Source organism: Tenebrio molitor, chromosome X (genome assembly GCF_963966145.1).
Source record: "Tenebrio molitor chromosome X, icTenMoli1.1, whole genome shotgun sequence".
Taxonomy (NCBI): Eukaryota; Metazoa; Arthropoda; class Insecta; order Coleoptera; family Tenebrionidae; genus Tenebrio; species Tenebrio molitor.
This window is the reverse complement of record NC_091055.1, coordinates 8,374,248-8,396,858: the sequence shown is the minus strand read 5'-3', so window position 1 is coordinate 8,396,858 and position 22,611 is coordinate 8,374,248. Positions and strand designations below refer to the sequence as shown.

At 37.1% G+C, this 22,611-nt stretch overlaps 2 protein-coding genes across 4 annotated transcripts in view; both read right to left on the bottom strand.

Moving 5' to 3' along the window:
* Positions 1-13,800, bottom strand: part of Ptp99A (Protein tyrosine phosphatase 99A) — a 146,235-nt gene extending 132,435 nt beyond the window's left edge. For 2 of the 3 annotated variants that reach the window (XM_069060255.1, XM_069060254.1), the window contains exons 1-3: positions 13,573-13,800; positions 6,941-7,249; positions 1,547-1,670 (exon numbers count right to left, since the gene is read on the bottom strand). In XM_069060255.1, the coding sequence (XP_068916356.1) occupies positions 1,547-1,670; positions 6,941-7,249; positions 13,573-13,642 (503 nt within the window). In that variant the 5' untranslated portion in view covers positions 13,643-13,800. The remainder of the gene's footprint in view (positions 1-1,546; positions 1,671-6,940; positions 7,250-13,572) is intronic. The other variant, XM_069060256.1, reaches the window with a different exon arrangement.
* Positions 13,801-15,868: 2,068 nt separating this feature from the next.
* Apoltp (Apolipoprotein lipid transfer particle) overlaps positions 15,869-22,611 on the bottom strand; it is a 55,294-nt gene continuing 48,551 nt past the window's right edge. Inside the window, exons 49-51 of the mRNA XM_069061617.1 lie at positions 17,359-17,490; positions 16,491-16,690; positions 15,869-16,188 (exon numbers count right to left, since the gene is read on the bottom strand). Of these exons, the coding sequence (XP_068917718.1) occupies positions 16,117-16,188; positions 16,491-16,690; positions 17,359-17,490 (404 nt within the window). The 3' untranslated portion in view covers positions 15,869-16,116. The remainder of the gene's footprint in view (positions 16,189-16,490; positions 16,691-17,358; positions 17,491-22,611) is intronic.

The following is a 22,611-nucleotide window of genomic DNA, read 5'->3' as shown; positions in this document are numbered from 1 at the left end:
TTTGCATTTTTCCTCATTGCGGTTTAATAATACAAATTATACAGTTTTTGACGATTCCTTGTTCTAAAAAGCTTTGAGTTTTGCAGAGGTTTTGAATGTAGCTTTTAATATTAGCTTTAAAGATTAAATTTCTGCTTCAAATTGTGTACTCTGCCGCACCCTATATTTCCTTTATGGATTTGTTTCAACCTGTAGTTATGATATAAAAATGTGATGTTATTTTCAACGCTTTTTGAAAGGGTAAGGGTGCGTAGGTATACATTTTATTGTGTGAATAATTGAGTTGTGCCAATCTGCATATGGGGCTTAATGGAAGCGTGTTTCCGCATGTTATTTTTTTTTAAACATATGTTCAAGAAAAGTAAAGTTATTTTGTTACACGTATGCGGCCTGGTGACAATGCAACTAATGAAAATTGGAAACTACTGGACAAGCTTTGCTTAATTCGTTTTGTGTCTGTAATGGTACCTTGCTTGTGTACAGCCCAGAGCAAACTTAATGCACTTAGTGTATTTACGACGAGAAGTGTATTGTATTGTCTCTTCAGTAAAGGACAGGAATTGACACTATCTCTTTTCAACACATAATTGGTGCTTTTGTCTTATTTGGTTTGTTTTCACCCCTGTTCACTGTTTAATAATTTTTCATTCAGATTTTTGTAATATGCATTGACGTACAGCAAAAAAATATATAAATATATGTATGTATTACCGTTTACAGTGATCAAATTACTTTTATCTGTTGTACCACATTTGGTAAGTTTTTTCACTGTTTAATAATTTTTCATTCAGATTTTTGTAATATGCATTGACGTACAGCAAAAAAATATATAAATATATGTATGTATTACCGTTTACAGTGATCAAATTACTTTTATCTGTTGTACCACATTTGGTAAGTTTTTTTTAGATATTATTTAGAATGGGAACACAATGTCCAATTAAATTAGTCTATTTAAAGGTCGAATAATGGTCAATTCCACAAATTAAGTTAATTATGACACTAACATCGATAATCTGGATACGTGATACGTTTTGAGTTGAAATCGAAATATCTGTTTCGTATTTAATTAGAGCAGTTTATTAAATCAGTCCTCATTTACTGTTAAAATGTTTCCGTCGTAATTTCAATTTAATTTTAGCATACTAATTCTTATAATTAACGAGAAAATATAAAACGTTGAGTTGTCGTAATGCCGATTTAAGGGTATCATTTTCAATGTTCATTTTTGACGACGAATCGTGAAGTCCTCGTTTCTTTGTAAAATTTCATGAAATGCCATGACAATTAAGTTTGCACAACGCGGTTGAATGATTAAATATTTTGACTAACGACAAACATTCGTCATAATCCTGGTACGAAAGTAAACCATGCTGACACAGGGGTACGTTTGTGTTTTCATGAAAATGAAATGCTTTTACAACTCACAGCGAGCTTTGACAGGTGATGAGGGTGGTGAGGATGGCGATTATTATCGGTTATATATCAGCAGAGGGAGTGGTGGCCTTGACATTTTTAAATTCAGAGGGATGAGGACACTACTTACCGAGTGTGGATGATGTAGTGAGTGACCGGACTGTGGTGCGTGTCTTGCGAGGGGGCCCACGAGAGGTTGACCGATCTAGACGTGAAGCTGACGATGAGAGGACGACCCGGAGCATCCGGCACATCTACAAAGAAAAAACACTCCTATGTTATAAAAACACAAAAGCCTTTCTATCTCAAAAAGAACATCGACATAATGTGTGTCTGTGGATTTTGGAGGCACAAGGAAATTTTCACATTGAGGGCTTCATGTCAATAAAACTCACAGTTTACACTTTTCCGAGCTGTGCGTTAACTGTTTCAAATATACAAGTTGCGTAAGCAGGTGAACTTCAAAGACTATACATTTTTGTTTGATCTCATTGATTTTTTACATACCTACGATGTAAGAATTAAAATAATTATGTACATACAATCAAAACTTTGGTCATTACAAATAGTGAAAAACGTTGTGAGGGTATTAGATCTTTCAGCTCGATAAGGATCCCAAAACACAGATTAAGAAAGATAAAGGTTATTTTCCAAGAATTATTAACGTATCAAGCGACAATTGTTGTAACTTTTGTTCAGTTTACACATAAGGTCCAGAACTGAATATCACTGAACCAATTTGATTGCCACTTTAAAGTAAAAATAAATAAATAAGGAATATGTTAACTAAAAACGCTAAATGCTGAATATATTGTTTGTAATTTCTCATGTTGTTGGTTCATTTCAGAGTTTTCAAATTTGAAGAAGACAATCTATAACACTCTTAAGCAATAATTTGTCAAATGTGCGTTGGACCATAAATGTTCGCAGATACGTAATATATGACATCCACGAAGTTCGAACAAAGTCACAATGAAATTTGATGTTAAATTTTAAATTTGGACGATATGTTCTTGTTCTTTAATCGAACATATTGTTTCATTTGTGTGCTTGATTGGGTTTAAAGTTTATACCTGTGATGACAAGTATGTACTTGGTTCAATGTGGTGGTAAAGATGCACCAGTAAATTTAAGAGTGCGAAAAGAATTACGAAAAATTCAAGCAACATTTTCAAATTTCATTAATAAAAAATGAGGAAGAAGCGGCGAGCTCCGTTTCGTGTACTCGACGACAAGAAAAAAGAATAGGAAAAAAGGGAAGCGCAAGAACCATATAATAAAGTTGTGAAATATCCTCTAAAAGGTGTGTAGGCGAATATTTCGCGGTTTCTAGCGTCGGAATGATAAGGATGATGAAAATTTGTATCATCCAGCAGCAGGGTCGTCTCACGTCGACGAAATTAACTAAGTCACTCAGTGATAACTGCGTATGGAGTAGTTAAACGATGTTCACAGTTGTAGTCGGTTTCTCTAACTCCGTTTCGCGAGTCGAGATCCGTCATTAAGGGGCACGGCGGTTTTACGGCGATCGGTGTGAAAGATGGCCGTTCTTGGGAGGCTGAGGGCCGGTCGATGTTGGCGGCCACTAAAGCCGGTTTATTCTGCGGGAAACAATTTGCGTTTTTCCATTTAGTTAAACAGTGTAATTATCGGCGACGGCACGCGAGGATGGGACCAGCGGCGGCGGCGATAGCGATAGCGACCCGGAATCGATTCAGTTTAACACTTGCAGTTCACCGGAAGGAGAGACCGGCGACCGGAGCCGGAGACCGGCTGAGCTTAAACGGTCGCCTCTTTGCGTAACGACTGTCTGCGTAGTTAAATCTCCAGGGCTTAACACCTCATTTCATGTTTCATGCATTTAAACGAAATCAAAGAACAATGGGGCGCAGTTTCCGGGAAATAGGTGCGTTTAACTCGATCGTTTCCGGATATCGGCAAATATCTATATGCTACATAGTTGCTAATCCGATTCCCGGATTAAAAGTAAACACAAAAGGGGTTATAGAATCGTGTGTATACGGTTCTAGAATTTCAACGGCGTTTTTAATGATACATAAAGGTGTCGCGATGAACAAAACCCACTCGTTTAAACGGACCCTGCCCTGCTTTTGCTTTTACCCGCCATTTTCCGGAAAGACAAAGGGGACCTGCTAATACTCGTACATTCTGCACCATGGTTTATTATCACTGCTTTGCCTTGCAAAGCGCCGTTTCCTAGCTGCACCCGACAAATTCGATTCGGAAAATTGCTAAATCAAAATTACCAACGCGTAAAACGCTTCTCGCACATTACTACGCACCCATCCACTTATATTGTTTCGCTCCGGTTTCATTTACATTTAACATATTCGCCACCAATCGCTCATTTAACGCGACCATCCGTGAACTACTAGAAAACCCCAAGACAATCTACATTTTCCGACAATCAATACGATGCCACACAATTTTCACCAGAAAATCGTTTCATATAAACGCTGTTTCTTTTCACTTCCGAATTTAAATCAGTTCATAGCGGCTTTTATGTCCGCCGATTTAATCTATGAATATTAATAAGAATTAAGAGGATTGCCGCGTAAGACGCTCATTTTTTGAAATGTCACACCATTTTTTCAATAATAAAGCCTATTGACCTCCTCCCACTCCTCCCATTACGATCTACGGTGTATTTTGTCCGCACGACAGAATTATTAATGGATTTGTTGGTTCACGGTTATAGTTTTGGTAGCAAATACTCGAATAGTTTGATCTTCCTTGTTGTCTGAATTATTACTTATTATTTTCATTACATATTACCTTTCTTCGCCGACTGTTGACATGTCAATATTCAGTAACCAAATTTGGCATGCATATAAAGTATGATGAAATTGAAATTGTTTCATACGTCCGCGATTTTATGTTGCATTATCGTTGTACTTCAATTAAACCCATTATTGTTTAAAAATATTTTGGACCGCAATATAATACCGAAATGCATTCTAAATGCAAACATGTGAATTATAATAAATGAAAACAAAACGCGGTTTGTTATTCATTGTGTGTCACTTAATATCCAAAAATAATGCGCAATAATACCCGGGGGATGGTTTTCACTGCGAGAAGTCGGACGAAGTGTGGTGGGTGGGGTCATGGTTTTCGCTGAATAATTATTTTATCCTAAAGCCGCCATAAACGCGGAATTATAAATTTCCCACAAAATTCCAGTTAAGTGGTAAAAATAAACGAAACAAACGACCTTTAAATGGAATTATTAAACGTCAACTTCTGTTTTACATAAATAATGATACAAATTTAGTTCGACCTACTTCAACAAAGAGAAGATAAATCAGAGCAATACTTTTAAGCTACAATTATGTAACATTTACTGAAGCACATAAATGGGCGAGTATAATGTGCAATAATACATAGTCTGAAATCTACTAAGTGAACGTCTGAGCAGGAATCAATACCTACGCACATCTGATATTTTATTTTTAAGTTTTAGTCGTTCCATTTGGTCATTTCGTGTTTGATGTTTTATTATTTTATAGTCATTCTCATTAGGCATTATGGTAATATGTCACTTTGACGTTACTGACAATACAACTACATTTTCTTCACGGTTCAATATGTGTTCAATAATAAAATCAATTATTCAAGCTCAATTCTACTATTATAAGTGGTCGAAACAAATTACAAGAAAAACATTTCTAAATTAATTTGATAACAATACGTACCATAATTTATATGTTGTTATGCCGTTCAATATTTGCCATATTTTTTTTCATTTCTTATTTTAATTTAAAAAATCCAATAACAAAAGAGTTGTGATGTTCGGTGTACACTTCTAATTAGTATTTGAACTAACAAATCAATCGAAAATTGAATAAACGCCGACCATTACACAAACAAGCTTAATTATTTTTAAATTTCAAGTTCTATCGGTATAAACTACAGCGTGTATTCACTGTACAATAAACAGGGTCAGCTTTCGCAGTGAATCGCATGAATTTTAGTCATTTCCGCTGAAATGAAGCTCAAGCACCCTTACAAAAATTTTGCATAAAAGCTAATTTGATTTGAACGAATTACGCAATGTTTAGGCCCTACAAAATGTTCCGTCGAAGTAAATTAGTTATTTTATATTTTATCCAAAACATATTCCGCGTCTGACTCTAAAATATTTAATTTTTGCCAATGACGGACAAAATAGACGAACACAAAGTTACAATCTAGACTCGCTGAAATCGTATCGATCGAACTCTGAAATGGTTACTCTAACTTCGGCCAATACTAGAACACCATAGAGCATGCTTGGAATACTTTGTTACAACCAAGCGTGGATTAGTTCATGGGAAGCATGCTTGGCAGAATCACACTGGACCCATAATAATTATTGAACAGTTTGCAACTTTGATTGTGACGAAATGGGAATACAATATTTTCAATAAATAAAATTTTCTTCAAAGCGCGTAAGTTTAAGCGTCGTGCACGTAAACCCTTTGAAAATCAAGTTTTATGTCAGTAATAAAGTTGCTACAATTTAAATGTAACACTAACATTTACAGTGCAATAACTGATAAACTGTAATGCTCGGATTTGGTTTTGATAGTAATTTTTCGCTATTTTATGAGAATGGGGAACGTTGAAATGATCACATTCTCACATTCTACAACACGTTGATTGTGATATCAAATAATGTATTTTACGTAGGTGCTAAAAATAATTTTAACATTGTAATAATAATTTCCAAGAAGCTCATTACATTGACATGAATCAATAATTGCAACGTTCTATAAGATATTTTAGCACGCAGTCAACATTTAAGCATCGGTTGCTACCTACACAAGGTGTTGACTAAATTGATTTTAACTGTTGTTTAATGGAAATGGTCGATTGAATATACAACGTGGCTATTGTATTACATTTGGCTGAACACATAAATACACGAGTTAATACTAAAACTAATCAACAAGAAAATCTTAGTCATGTATAAATCACCGATTTCCGATTTGATCAATGAGGCTTTATTAATATTTCTAAGTGGAGTCCGCGGTATTGCTTTTGGCCGTACGACCAGAGATATATTACATTTTTCATTAATTTTTATGTTCCGCTTCACTCCTTATACCGGAAAAGTCAATAATACAAAAGAAACATGTAATGTTAAATCCAGAGGGATGATTTATAGGGTCGTTAAACTTTCGTCGGCGCAGAACCGATTTAAAGAGTTAAAAAAGGAAATAATGGTCCGGTCTCATTGTGAAGTTTCGTGGGTGAGCCCTCCAGTGAAAGTTCTTAAAACTGACCAAATTTTCTCAACTTATGCGACATTATTCGTACAGTTTGCGATAACAGTAATGAGAGTAAACCGCAGTTTGTGAGCAAACAACCAGATGCGCCAGAATGAGGTCCTCTTAACCGAGATTTGTTAAATAATTAAAGTTAAGCCCATTTAGGGACGAACATAATTGGGACGGTTTTGTGATTGTGTGATTGGATGGAAGAATTGTGGTGTGAGGTTTGTGATTTTTCTGTGACGTACCTTGGACGATCAGGCGAACGATTCCGTCTGGTTTGGGTCTGCTGTTGACTAAACAAACATAGTCACCACTGTCTTCGGCAATCGCTGGATGAAAACTTAATCCAAACGTATCTGGAAGAAGTGCAATGCGATGCTGATTATCCCAGACAGTCGTGGAATCGCTCATGAACTCCACTAGTTTGACGTGGTGAGTTAGAGAGAGCCATTCTAGGGCTAGCACTAAAGAGTGTTCGTTTACTCCGGGACAAGCTAGAGATTTGTTCTCGCCAGCTTTGATGATGATACTTTGGACAGGAAGGTTCGTTACATCTGCAAAATAAAATAAACAAGACAGTGAACTGTACAGTTGTGATGGAAATGTGATACGAAGCTTACGTGATTAATTAGGTACTTCCACAATTTCTCGTCATTCTCACTAAAAATTGCGATTCTTATTTGTGTGTCAAAGAAATTCTGCGAGCGAGCGCCTGCACGATATATTACAATGTTTACAATACTCACATATCTGTATAAAATACAAAAAAGCAATATAAACGTCGGAAGCGTCATATTTGGAATGCTCCTCACATTATTTGCGTTACGTAGTATCGATCCGGAAAAATCTTTAATATAGCCTAAATGACGTTTAAGAGAAGCTGAAATTTGCACCCAACATTTCAGAGGTCAAAATTGCCTTTTACGCCTCCGAAAAGCGGAGTCCCCAAGCAACCTATTAAAAATCAATCATCTGACTCGCGTTCTTTATTTATAAAACGTTATGCAAATAAATTCTCAGGATTCCTCACAAAATAAAATTCTAAGCAAAAAGCCTTCTCCCTGATCCTATCAGTTCTCTCCGTAGACCTCTGATACTTAAGGGAGTTTTCCAAACTTAACTACTAAATTTGCAGATTGTACATTCTTCTCCTTACACAATGAGTTGTTTTTTGAGCTTTGGTACAAGGCGGCGCAATAATACCCCTTTCACCTCATGCATATTTAACAATATTCGCGTTATTTTTCTTTTTTTCCCCCCAGTTAACGATATTCTTTCACCTGTTGAAAATTCTAACAGGATTTCTTGACAAGGCGGCGCTCACCCGAACGTGTTAATCAAATGCCGATCTTGTAATCGTTTTATAGTTCATTTTTCAAAACGATTATTAAGGAAAAACAACTGTCTCAAATTGTTTCTTAGAATTTTCTCAAACACGCCACAGGAATAATTAATAATTTGCATAATGATATTGCGCCACGAGCCACCCACAAAATTATTTTCTAAAAGGAAGCGGCTTTTCCCGATATTAAATAACGTATACTTACCAAACCCAACACAAAATTGATGAACTTCCTGTAAAAGTACAACAAAACGAACAAGAGCCACTTATATACTGGAAATTTTACGGCCACTTCTATAGGGGATCGGTTATTTAATTTCAAATCTAATCATAAACCCTCGAGAAAGTTTATTAAAATACCTCTCGATAACTTTTACTTACTTTAACACTAAAACGAAGTAATTGATTTAGCTTCTGGGAGAACACGCTTCAAAACATTTTTTTAATTTATCAACATCATTTCCTTGCAAAGTTTTCTTTAATTTATATCTCTTGATAATCAGTAATGATAAAAGGAAAAGTTACCGAGCAACTCTACTCGTACATTTTCTTCACATTTTCCACCACAGGACGATATACATTTTTTGTAAACACAAGACGACCACCAAGTTTAAACAAGAAGACTAACATTTACCGTCGGGTAGCTTTCGTTATCTCACGAAAAAGGATGTCACTTTAGTGTTCCAGATATTGTTTCTGTTACAACGAAAATCTCATCACACTGATCATAAGTTTGTTGAGTAGTGATGGATGGGCTATTAGCCAATAAAATGTACTTTGTCCTATAAGACTTCATCCACGCCAAATTTTTCTAGACGAAAACTATCAAAAGTGACAAACTTTTTAACAGATTTTATGCTCCACATTTGTTGTAAGTACAAAATATAACTGTCAACTCAAATACATTTTCAAATGGTGAACATTTTTTTACGGAAGTTATAAATGTACATATGTATTGGCATTTGCAGAATTCACAACTTGACGAAGATTACTTTTTTTCTATGATTTTATGACATTTTAAAAAAGTATCGAAACACCAACTCTGAAATTGCACACTACACTTTTCATTTTTCTCAGATACTAACAAACATAATAAAATCCATCACAATTGCAGCACAAGCGAGCAATCTTTCTCAGAATGGAAAATCGACAAAATTAGATCTTCTTTTCTTAATGGCCCCAAGGAAATATTTCGCACACAAAATAAGAGATAATAACAGACGGGACCGACGAAAGAAAACCGCATTTTATATTTACACTAATAACGAGAAAATCGATGTAACAAAATTTACAGGAATCTAACAAATTTTTACGCAGTTTCACCTGAAGCAATTTAAACGTACGTTTTTCTCTCGGGAAATTGTTAATAATAATATGTAATCGTAAAAAGTTACGCTAACGTAGTATTTTTTGCTGAACCACGTGCGGAGTTCGGGCGTCTGATAAATAAGCTAAATTTTAATAAGTTTAATGCATTTTAGCGGATTCCACTTTTAAATTAACCAATAATCTAATTGGTTTTTATTTTCTTCTTGCCGTTATGATTATTCCATCATAAAATTCCATAACATAAACATCCACTACTCATCAAGCGATCGATAACTTTCCTGGCACGTTCCTCTTTTAATACCATTATATTTTCATCAAGTTACTTACGACTTTTTTATTATTTGGAACAGTGGAATCTCAATTTCTCCAATTTATATGTAAATACAAATCGAAATTGTAAGACTTCATAAACCTTTTTGTACATTTTTTCAACAGAGAAGTCGTAATTATTTGAAAATGTTTGATTGCTTTTATATTTTGAGTAGTCTAATTTCAGTAATAGCTGCGAGATTTAGGTCATAATTTATTATTTATTCAATCAAAAGAGATAAAATCCCGTCTGGTTCTTGAACATAGTATCACCTGAAATTAAAATATTTTTCATTATTATAAATTTGTGTGAGATCACTTTCGAATTAATAATTTGTAGCTTCGCCTGTATCTCACTGTATCAGCTTAAATTACGATTAAATCAATGTGTCTGCGTGGATATATAAAAACCACATATAAAAAGTAAGCACTATTATTTTTTGGAGGCCGCTATCTATTGAAGTATTTTCTTTTCTTGCGTTTAAATGGACCCTAGCGGAGCATCATATTGTAAGAGTGACGTAATGTGATGAGTGATGATGCACTATCATCATAAAGTGTCAACAACCTTTCGCAAACTTGTTGGAGGTGATTTCCTTTTGTCAAAAATTTTCTAAAAGTTTGTCGTTCGAAATTACCGAGAAGAATTACGTTATAGACGTAACTCTAATAAATAAATACAAATAAAGATAGAAATTGTTGGATCCTAACGGAATATATGTTGGGGTGGCACCCTCCATTTCTGCAGATAATACGTTTTGGTCGATTTTCTTAAGTCTTTGTCGTATTCACTGGTAGTAGCGGGCAGATTTTCCAAATGAAAAGACTTCCAAGTCCGATTCTACACGGCAAAGAAGGAATTTGTAGAAAATCAATGTTATGTTGCAAAAACCAAATAATATTCATGCATAACACGGGACGTAATAACATAATATTTTGTTACAAGTCGCATCTCTGTCCTTTTCTCGCTTAATGTACAAATGTATGTCGTGTCCGGGTTTTCAGTTTTTACAAGCCAGTATTTAGTTTAGTGCAATTTGATTATTATTAATGATGATTACGAATTCTGTGGTAGGCATGAAGGTGCCATTTTTGTTACATTAGTAATCCTTTGTTGGTGCGAATGAATTTAATATTTGAATAAACTTGGGGTAGTAAGTCATATTATCCTAGGTCTAGCATCTATGTTAATTTCATTTCCTGGAAATAACTAAACCGCAACAGTTGCTGCCTTCATCAATAATTCGTTTATTGTTAGAGGGGCGAGGTTTCCAACAGTCAAATGACCTATCGATCAAGTTCAGTGAGGAAAGATTAAAAATTCTTTAGCGCCCTCTGGGATGGGTGGAATCTTCAATTTACTTACAATGTTCTTGGAATGGATGATTTGTTTGAAACGGGTTAAAATCGTCGGATTTTAAATTAAATGACTTGTATTAAATTATACCTAAGCCGGAGGAGATGCGCTTAATCAGCGAAAATGAGAAGAACGTAAACAGGCAATGTTTTTGAACGATTTTTATGAAAATCTAAGTGGGGTATTAATTTAAGTGTGTTTCTTTGTTCAACGAAAATATTTGACGTAACCAGGATATGGCCCATGCATTATTGCGCATCGGTATTGTGCTCGGGGATGAAGAAAGGCTCTTTGCTTTGTCAGAAAACAATGTAATTGATTGTGTAGATAATATTATTATACATAAAGAGAGTATAATTATATAATAAACTTTGGAGATGAGGAGCGAGTTAGAAGAGTCTCCCTGTGGTGTTCTTAGTAGTAAGTTATCTGTTATCAAGCCGGGATAAAAAGATGAGAAAGTGGTATTAAACAGAGGGTAAGAAATGGTGCATCCAAGTGTGAGGTATATTTATTTGAGATCCGACGGCTGTTGTAAGTTTTTGGCGCGGCTGGATCCTCTTTTCATTGGCTATATTCGAGGCTAATTCCACACATTTCTCGGCTCTCACCTATTTCAGTCCACTGTTTCACTTAGTTCTCGTTCTACACCCATTTGTCTCCCTAATATATGTTGCTACCACACCAGTTTCGATGTTATTTCCTAAGCATAATTCTTGAAAATGCCGCATTCATACTCACTTTACAAATAATTACCCTATTTCCCAAGAATTCCGTTTGTTTGCCCGATTCTACCCAAACCTTGTTCTTTTAACGCCCACCTCTAATTATTCCACCGCTAAAGCGCCGCTGTAAAACTTCCACCAACTTTTATTCATGCTACATGTAACACGACCCTCAATATAGCTATTACACACTTTCGGTATTTTGCACCAGAATATGAGAAACTTCCACGAGAATATCTCCCGTTTAATTCTTTTCTTTCTTAAGATCGCCAATTTTCTCGCCTGTACAGTTTCTCGACCACGAAAGTGACGTAGACCAATCGGAGAAAATAATTTTTCTGATTGTTCAGAAATAGTTTCGGGAAGTTGCAAGAAGACGATCACGTGCCTTGAATGTACAAAGCTATTTATCTTTCCCGCACAAATTTAATGAAATTTCGTTCCTATTATTTAACACGGTCTCCTCTAAATTTAGCCTGTCCATCCAAAAATAATAGAATTTAAATTGGGAAAGAGTTTTTCTGTATGTAAACAAACAGTGATTTGTTCGGGGAGAAGACGGTAGATTTTAGCCGGGCAGTGGAAGCGCCAAAATATTTTAGGTAATTTACAGCTTCCGAGTGGTTTGTTAAAAATAATAAGGCCATAAACGTAAAGGGCAATTTTAACAGGCATGCTTTTCTGTGTCAGACTTAAATGAAGATGGCGGCATTTTGTTTTATGTTTGAAATAAAAACCAGGTAGAACGTTTGGACATTTAAGCGTGCGTTTTTCTCCCTTTCTAGAATTTCGATTTGTCCGCAAACAGTAAGAGATTTAGGATTTAGAACTGCTAAAAAAATTATACATTGACTAACTTTTTTTTATTATTAACTATTATTGAATTTTCCAAATGACATCCTTCTCACGTGTTCCGGATTATTACACGCCGTGTTCGAGAAAATGTCTTTAGATAATGTTTGTGGAGATTGCTCCTGGAGACAGAACATTTCGTTAGTGTTTCTCGAACAGGACACCACGAAGTTGATGGTTAAACGAACAAATATGTATAATACATATTTGATTCGTATATGTCTAAAAAATATCTTCCGGAGAGCACGCGTGTGTAAAAAACGGTATATGACAAGGCCATGTTTAATATCTTGTCAATTCTGGTGCTACACGTGACACAAATCTGTTTCAATTTCATTAAATCTTAATGGATATTGATGGAAATGTGTTGATTCGGCAAATTATTTTTCCGCAGCGGTAGTATCGAAGTGAAATTCAGTTTTATGTCCTTAGTATACGGGATCAAGAGATTTGTTTGTTTTTTATGTGTTCCAAGTGTGGTCCCTTAATCAAGGTAATTGGTCGGAGGGGTCGGTTCGGATTGCATGATATGGAATCAGCGATTAATTTTGGTGATACGTTATCATTAAAAAGCTATTAAATGATTTTGAGTTTAGGAAACGGTGTTATTACTAACAGTAGAAGCGACAACGTCATAAAGATAAAGCTTAGCGATCCGACGATCGTCGATTGAGGCTCGATAATTTAGCGCCTTTATCTCCACGTATGGTGATTTATTCGAACGAATCTCGACGGTTTGATTATTCAAAACATTGTCACCTCGGTTCGAAACAGATTTGGTCGTGAAATCGGATCGGATGCGAGGGAGAAATATTTGTTTTCCTAGCTAGGGAAGGTGGTACCGAAAGGATTCGGGCACCATTGTTGTGATCGAGAGAGATCGAAACCTCGTGATGACAATTAGATGTCGGAAATCACGTGTAGGGTCGAGACAAAGAGGAAGTCGAACTGAGCGTATCTTACCGAAGATGCGCTTTTCGTAGGCGAAGATCCACGCTGCGAGGACCGAGAAGTACCAGAAGAGCGTCCACATAGTGGCGACTGCACCGACTTAGCACAGTGAAGTCGCACATTCCATCATACCAAAATCGCACTCTCACATCTCATAAGAACCACCGCCAACCAGGACACATCTATATTTTTCGGAATTAATCGAGGGCCGAAGAGCGCGCTCCTTTGTGCATCGGGTCGCGTGTGCAAGTGTACTGACGTTTCCCAATATTACAAGCGAACACCAGTTGTGCGGACATCGCGTGGAGAGGGTAGAAACTAAATCACATAGCCGGCGGCTCTTGCCGCCCCCGACTCATTCTCCCTCCTCGCGGTGCAAGCGTGCGCCCTAAGACGCGCGGTTTCGCGCACCCTCGCCGCCACCAGCTCGTGCCCCGCGGATCTTTTGCGTAAACGAATCCGTGTTTCGGCACCGATTTTCAACTTAGAAGTGCGATCGGCAATCGAGCCCTCATAACTAACCCCCAGGTGTTCACACGTCGCCATGTTCGGAAAATCTACTAAGCTCAAAACTCGGCTATTATCCGAAATCTAGCCATAAATTGCAGCGTCGACTGGCATTCGTAGAGCCAAAAATCGAACTTCACGGAGATATTTTTTTCACACGGTATTGTTTCAAAATGATTTATATTAACGACGGACCCAATAATAGCTCCCAGCTTGCTCATCCGTGTTCTGCTATGCTTGCCTAGAGAAGAAGAAGTGGAGTCGAAAAGAGAGGGGATCGAAAACATTTTTATTCCGACCCTCTCGGGTAAAATTGAATCAATTGGGGTGTTTTAACATTATGGTTTAGTTAGGTAGGGCATATCGTTCCGGTACAATAGATTGTTAAATTGCTTCAACTCGGGAGAGTTAGGTATCTTAGTTGATGTAGCAGCCGTAAAGAACTAACGACCTTTCTATATGGATAATCCGAGACTCTTCAGCACACGGATTAGTTAAAGACACGACACTGTCATCTTAAATATATTAGTTTTCAGCGCACCGCCTCGAAACACGAGTCTTCATCTCATCACCGACAATTCTAATCCGAATTTGTAGCAATTTTTTCTTGTCTCGATGCAACTTTTCGTATTCCAGGTACTTGCACAAAATGCGATTGAACTCTTCTGTCACGCGCCAGGTTGGAAACGGAGCAAGGGAGCGGCATCAACGGCCGACGGGGGGCAGCGTTCGGGGCAGCCGTATTTCTGCCAGCGTACTCCCCACCGACATCCTAATAGGCTACGGATTTTTAACAAGGACCATCATTCAAAAGATAAGCTTGTCCTCTCATACCTGGTGCGAATAAATCACTGCTTCGCTCTTCAAGTTCGCGAATACCATTTTCCCCATTAAGTTTTTCTTACGTCGAACGGAACGATTTTTCTTTGAAATTTTAAACACAGGGCAGGTAGTTTTTATTATGCATTTTAGTTTCAATTTCTGGGTGACGAGAATTGAACCTTCTTGACTAAGGCGACGGTTGCTGCAAACTCAAGCTGGTTGTCATGCGAAAGATTGTTCTCTCTAGTCCCGCGAGGGTTGACTTTCAACCTCTTTCCGAGGTTTGTCTGGCTGCCTTCACTTGAATACTAATGTTCCAATTTTTCAAAATGTCATCTTGGAAAAATAAACAATTGGATCATTAATGCAAACTTCAACTTCTGCTGTTTGTACTTAAACTAGCAAGATCGAATCGGAAAGATTTCACTTTTTCGATGACGAGAATCGGAATAAACCAAACAACAAAAAGTAAGAGTTGCGTTCACGATTCACCGAGAATTAATTATTTAAAATTGGTGAAATATCAACTGCACATGTTGCAACCTGGCTGTTTTTATCTCGGCGTTGGTATTTTTGTTAATCGCAGCAAATTGTTAATTTCCAGCGAGTTCTGCAAGCGACAAATTCTTCAAGTTGGAACGCTTAAAAAAAATTGAACGGAGCTTTTGTGTTGAATGGAGCACGAATCAACAATCGGTACGAGAAGAAGAAAAAAGAAGTCGCACGGTGCAATTGTGGAACGTAATCTCCGATTTGCGAACGGGTTATGTTCGTCAGTAATTATTGAAAGTCTGTAAATGCGCTGAAGCTCCGGAATATTCCTCGTGGCATCACAAATATGTGTTTAATGAAGATTGTGCATAATTAGAAACTCTACACAAATACTCTTCATAAATAGTGAGCGCGTGTGTGGGACTAGTTCAGGATTCCGGTGGCGCAGTGACTAAGCTCATGTACAAGTCCCATAAACCGACCCTACTTAATATCCGAACTGACAACCTTTATTATTTATTATATTATACATCACCTAAATTATTCTCGTACATCACTGTCAGCCTTAACAATCGCTATCTTAGGAAAGACTAAAGGCATTAAGGTACATGAAGTGAAGACATTCGTGTTTTTAACTTAGGATTATTTTTATGTACATTATACCAATTTTTAATAAAGAATTATAAATATATATTCACGTATAAATAAGTAAGCACGCAAAGAACCTGGATTTCGTCATCGTCGTTCCATGAAAGATAGGTCCATGTTGGGCTGCATCTGCAGAAGCGCTGCGTTCTCGTCGAACATCTAAAGCGGTAAAAAAAAATTAATAATTTTTAAAGAAACTTTTTTTCGGGGATTGAGGCAAAGTGAACAGTATAAAGTAGAAAATGAATAGTTTGAAAAAGGGTCGACAACGAAGTGTCGTATAAATTTTGTGAGGATATAAATTCTGGATTGAATTGAGAGTGGGCGTGAGACATGAGAAGTAGCAACGGGCAACTTAGTGGCAATCCCGTTCGGGAGAAGTACCATTTGTTGGACTGAAGGATTACAAAACGCAGCGCGTGTGGTTGAAAGCGACGATTTAATAGGTATATCACACTTACGTAATCAATGTTTGGCCTCATGGGGTAAGTGCAGGGGTAGCATTCCATGTAAGAAACTCCGGTGTTGAAAGCTGTACACTCGCAGTCGACGCACTTGGTGGGGCGAGCGGTGGCGGCGACCCGCTTGCCAAAAACTGTGGCGAATTTCTTAACGTTGCCCCTCTTGTCGGTCTCCAAGTTTTTGCCGTTGAAGACGGTCCCTGCAACCACCAGAACCGGTCAGCTGGTAGAACGATGGTCGATCAATCTATCACTCGGCAAGATGTATAGATGGTGGTCAGGTGAGGACATACATTCGGATTCGAACCCGGATTGCGATCCGATAGATCGAAACCTTAACCGTAGGGCACGAGGGCCGAGTGGCCGCGAGAATGGATACGTCGTTGACATCCCTATCGCCAAACAAAGGATCTCTTCCTGCTTCGTAAACGCTTTACATCCGGAGAATTATCGATATAAAGCGATTAATTTAATAGAACCGTGGCGTAATGAACGGTAATTTACATATGACGCCAGAGACAGGCTAGTATTCATAAAGCGTGATGTGGGTGCACGATCAGACGGTTAGAATTTGTGAACTAGTAAATATTAGGATCATTCCCGAGTAAACATTTAAAGTGCGAGGAGCTTTCAAAATAAAGGAGGCAAGCGTCGGTTTTCTTTAGATATCCATTAGAAGTTGCGTGCGTCTATCGAAGACTGAAAATCGGGAATCCGAGTCCCGTGAATATGGGAGATGGGTGGCGGCGGTAGCCGGCGAACATCAGGTTTATCTCGGATCCTGACCGGCGGCGCGCCGAGAGAATGGCCCATTTCGGACTACATGTGCCATGGCATCGGATATATTCACAGACAGAGACAGACTTACCATTAGTTTCTAACGCCAGAGGGGCGCAATAGCCCAGGGTAGATTTTGGAAGGCCGACTTGCTTCCGTAAAGCTACGTCTCCTATAAGTCCACGGATGGCCTTTTTCGTATATGCAGCAGTACTGTCGATCCCTGCAACACCAAAATTCAACATTCAACATTAAACCGAGAGCCGTCGAGTAATATCCTCGTGTTGACTGTCGTAAAAATCAATCATCACGTTTAGAACGTTAGACGTGGAGTGTGGATTTTTCTAATATCTTCATAATACTCGAAGCTATGACTTTCGGAATTTGTTTGTCGGATGAATTTAAAAGGTATTTTTGTTCTCTTCAAATCGGCGTTTTCATTGAAAAGACTACTTCGAATAAAAGGACATTCAGCTTAAAACCGTCGAGAAAAGGCACACACCCTTCCGTAATTTTTACGATTTATTTCTATAACGGAGGATTTCAAAAAAACTCTTCCTGAATAATTATATCGATAAAAATTAAATTAAAAATTTTTCGTATTACATATTGACATGTATGGTCCACTACTATAAGGAAAGTGTCAGTAGTAGAGATTATAGTTAATTTATTGCGTTTGAGAATGAAAAAAAAAATAGTTTATTGGTTTTTGTTGATAGTGAAATGATCTCGATAAATACAAACTTTGATACACAATATTGCATGTCCTGAAAAAAATCCATTGGCGACATTAAAACAACAAAACTGAACGACTGTTTTGTGAAAACAAGAAAAGGGTCATTCTAGAGTGACGTCATTGGCAACAACATGTCGACCGACAAGCGAACCATCCGAATTTTATTTGGTTAGCCGATAGTCTCGGCAGGAACAGCCGGCCACTTTCATGTTTCGCGTTTTATGCAATGGTCATTAAATCCTTTTCCTGATGTGCTTTGTAACGGAATATTAACGGAATTCCGACAATCCCGTGTGAGTAACTTCATTATTATGATGGTGACAGCAGTCGAGACAGCTCCATCGTTTCTATGGAAATTATTTTCCAACAAAAATCTAACGACTCGTCCTTATTAACTCACACACGCGACTCTTCTCGCTACGATAAATTTAAATAATCACATCAAACTAACAATAAAAAACCAAGCAATATTCCGGATCACTGGAAATACCTTTCACGATGCTCAGCGTTTCGACATTTCTTTGCGTCTATCTTTATCAATTATCAAGAGCGCGATTGAAACTGACAGTTGGATTGGAACAGTTCCAAATTCGACAAGTTCGAGGCTCTTTTTCAGCATTTTTGCCATTCAAGGTACAGTTTGCTTCACAATAATGTTTTACCTCCGATACTTCTCTTGTTTATTTTTATTTAAAATAATTTCGACTCAAACATTTCATTATAATTTAACAAACAATCAGAGCATTCACATTCTCGCTCGGAGTTTTATCGCAATGCAATCGTATGGATACTTTTCTGTCGTATTATTAATTCTGAAAATTGATTCTGAAACGTTCAATTAGAAAATTCAAGTGCGGGAAACAGAAGCGCATTTTTCACACGAACAATTTACATGTACTATACAGGAAGCGCAGAATATTTGACGGTGAAAACTGCATCTTGCTGGCTTCATTAATAAACAGGAATATCGATTTTAAATTTTAAATTCAATGATTTGAAAAGTTACAAAAACTAGCAAAGTGTATCGAGGGAGTACATACAAAGTACCAATGGAAATCCATACATTTTATACACTGCAAACTCCAATTACTCGTTGCTTTAAGTAAAAATTGAATTTAAAATTGAATCTCATCTGCCCCGTCAGTTCGTACATAAATACAGACTTCTTAATCAAAGGTTTCACCACAACCACAATCAATTTCAAAATCAGACAAACTTTCAGACTCAACTCTACATACGAGTATAGTGAGTTTGTTTTAAAAATGGATGTGATAATTAAAAAACGCACTAGTTAAATTTTCACCATTCTGTTTTCAGCGATTGGTAATAGGTATATTACTGCTTTAGATTTGATCGACTAAACTCCCGGACTCCCCGCAAATTTAATTATTTCAACCATTGCAGAGCAATATTTATTCTCGTTCTTTTAACAAACTGATTTATTTATTCTGTCTCTTTTTCACTAAGACTGGAACGCTTTGAAATTTTATTTACAGCCGAAACTGTCTACATCTGATTTTCATTTTACGGCAAACAAGTTTGCTCAAATTTCGTACAAATTACGGTAAATATCCTCACAAATACTGTAAGGAAAAATATTTTAAAATTTGCTGTTGCTGACTTATTAATGATCACGTTACCGAATCTTTCCGTGTAGCCTCGAGTTGGTGACACAAGTGTGTTTGTTATTTTGGGCTGAATTTTTTAATTTTGATGTAGGTGAGTAATTTGTGGAGTAATATGAAGGCGGCGAACGCGATGTGTGTGATGTTTTCATGGCAGCGGTAGCCTGGGGGATGTAAAGAGTAATAGTTCCCTTTTTCGTTTCTTGGGACGCACTTGGTTGCCAACCATTTTCAACCACAACAGACAACCTCTTGTCTGTTCCCTACATTATACATTGCGAATGAATATATTAACTATGGTGGTTAAAGTCAACATTTGTAATAACGGGCGAATGACGGTCGGATGCATCGGTGTACGGCATACATTACGTATAGCCGTCCAAAATTATAGTGTACGTTGGAGACTCCTAGTTATCGAGTTTATGTTGCTCTATCAGATAGTCGACGCTTACCTATTCCGTTCAGAAGCTACAACAAGCAAACTTCGGTCGGAATTCTGATACTAATTAATTAGTCAAGTTGTTATCAATTATATGCGGAAAAATCCTAATCCCCTGTATAATCCTGGCAGGAGCGAGGAGTGCAAGCCGCAATTCTTCCACGCTCGTTTCCGAGATTTACCGACTGAGTCTGCATGCATAATGCAACTGGACCGTTAAAAACTGGGCAAATGTGGTTCCAGTTACAGGTACGGGAATGAAATGAATTTTTTGGGCTAAGCTCGAAAGTCTGTCCATTTAACCGTAGGTGTGGACACTTAAACGGACACAACGTGCACCAAACCGAATTATTTCGTATGCAAATGTATTAATAACGTCGCAGATTCTATTATTTTCCATTTGCACACAGACTACACGGCACACAACAATAGATTAACGGCTTCACCGCAACCCTCCGCCGAGTCTCTTAGTCTTAGAGCACGCATATATGAGCCATATCGTGAAATATAATGAATCTGCAAGATATAGAAATTGGACGCCGCCGGGCCGTTGCAAGGGCACCTCGGGGCCACATTTTGCAACGTGAACGGAAGATCACGTGCACGAAAAGTGTGTATTACTGGAGATTGCTATTTGTTTACGTTATCTCCAAAATCAGAGCCACATACGGTCAGATTAAATCTCTACTCTTCCGCAAACGTTTTATAACCGGAGAGAGCGCATCCAGGCTGGCACACATTTTTAATGCTCTCTTTCGCTATAGTACATACTAGTTTCTGAAACACACACTGCATTTTCGATTAACCTAAATTTTCAATCCGGAGAGAATTTCTAAACGTCACCACGTAGAATCGGTTTAGCGCAGCTACATTAGCTATAGCTATGTGATGAGGGTTTTCATGTCTTTGCCCGTATTAATAAACTTATTGACATATTCAATAAAACCATATACAGAGTGTTTCAGAACTGGCGGATCATATTTAAAGCACATACTCCCTAGTCGTAATGGAGGTCAAAAACGTTCACAAAAATATTCAGGGTGCAATAACTTCTTAGTTATGAATTTTTCAAATTGACTAATAGTGTGCGAGCAGTTTTCATCGTTACGAGAAAACTGAGTTCTTTCCCTCAGTTACCTACTAAGTAACGTGTAATACGTATGAATCGCATTAATAGTAAAAATTACTGCTAGAATTATGTTGCTAAGCAATTTAAACCGTTCGTTGAATTTACCTGAAATTCAAATTAACAGCGAACTTCTGATTGGTCAACTTTAATTAATAATTACAAAAAATCTACTACACCTTGACCATTTTTTAACGCTATTGCTTTCATTTATCACCAACACACTCTAAATCTGATTCGCGAGTTCTGGGTCACGTGTTATGTATGTATGTATATTTATATATGTACGTTAATAGAAGTAAGTATTATTGTCTCGACTTCTTTGTGATTAGATCTGAATTTTGTACTAGTTGTTGAATTTTGTTTTGAAAACCAAATGATTACTAATTACAGTAAAATGTGGATTATTCGTGTGTCAGCTATCCGGTCAGTTGACCGTAGTCCGTGCAATTTCACTAATCCGTGCCTTCCGGGAAGGACTCGTGAAACAATATCTCAATAATCGCTGACCCTTCTTAGTTCATATATGTACATAATTTTCAGTTCAGTATTGCCACAAAATTCTACCGAACCAAGCAACAGTGCGGAAGAAAACCCATTAACATTTTAAAAAAACTGAATCGATTGAAGAAACTGAACTCGCAACTGGCTCACGAATGTTCATAAGACGCATTTGATATCATAATATTTGCTTAAATAAAGGTGAAAATTGAAATTTAATTATCCGCGTTTTTCTTTTTCTGCACCGGTTTGAGTAGTACATACCTAATTAGTGCGGATGAATGAGGTTTCACGGTATATCCGTTAGCACCGATAGTATTATTTGGGTAATATTCGAAAAAAAATCTCTACTAAAAACGCGCAAATAAAATGATCAAAACCAGAAATAATCATTTACAGTGGGTATTGAGCATTTTCGATACATCGAAAGTTTAGTTTAGTTCACTTCTAAATGAGCAAAATTTATAGTAGGCAGCACTGCTGCACTGCAACAGTGGCTCACCTGTTAACTGGTTAAAGTGAGGTTAAAATGTTTAGTTTTGTTTCGTATACTTAATATTTTATATTATACACAGTGTCGGGAATAATAATTTAATTTGATTTCATAATATGTTTTTAATCTGCAGATATATCCGTATATTTGTATATTTGTATTTATTGTTATTATTTCCAATCGACGAGAATTTTATTTTTTGTTTCGTGTTTGATTTACAGTCTACCTTAATGTTTTGTTTATCAACATCGAGAATGAGGGTTTTTTACCACGATTAAGCCACTTTGACGATTTTTGAATGTCAACAAAACCATTTATGGTTTTTTGTACTAATCCAAAACTAGTATTGGTCATGTTCAGTACCCGTTCAGAAATTGTTTCAAGGTTTTGATCAATTTGTTTGCGCGTTTCTCGTGGAAATTAT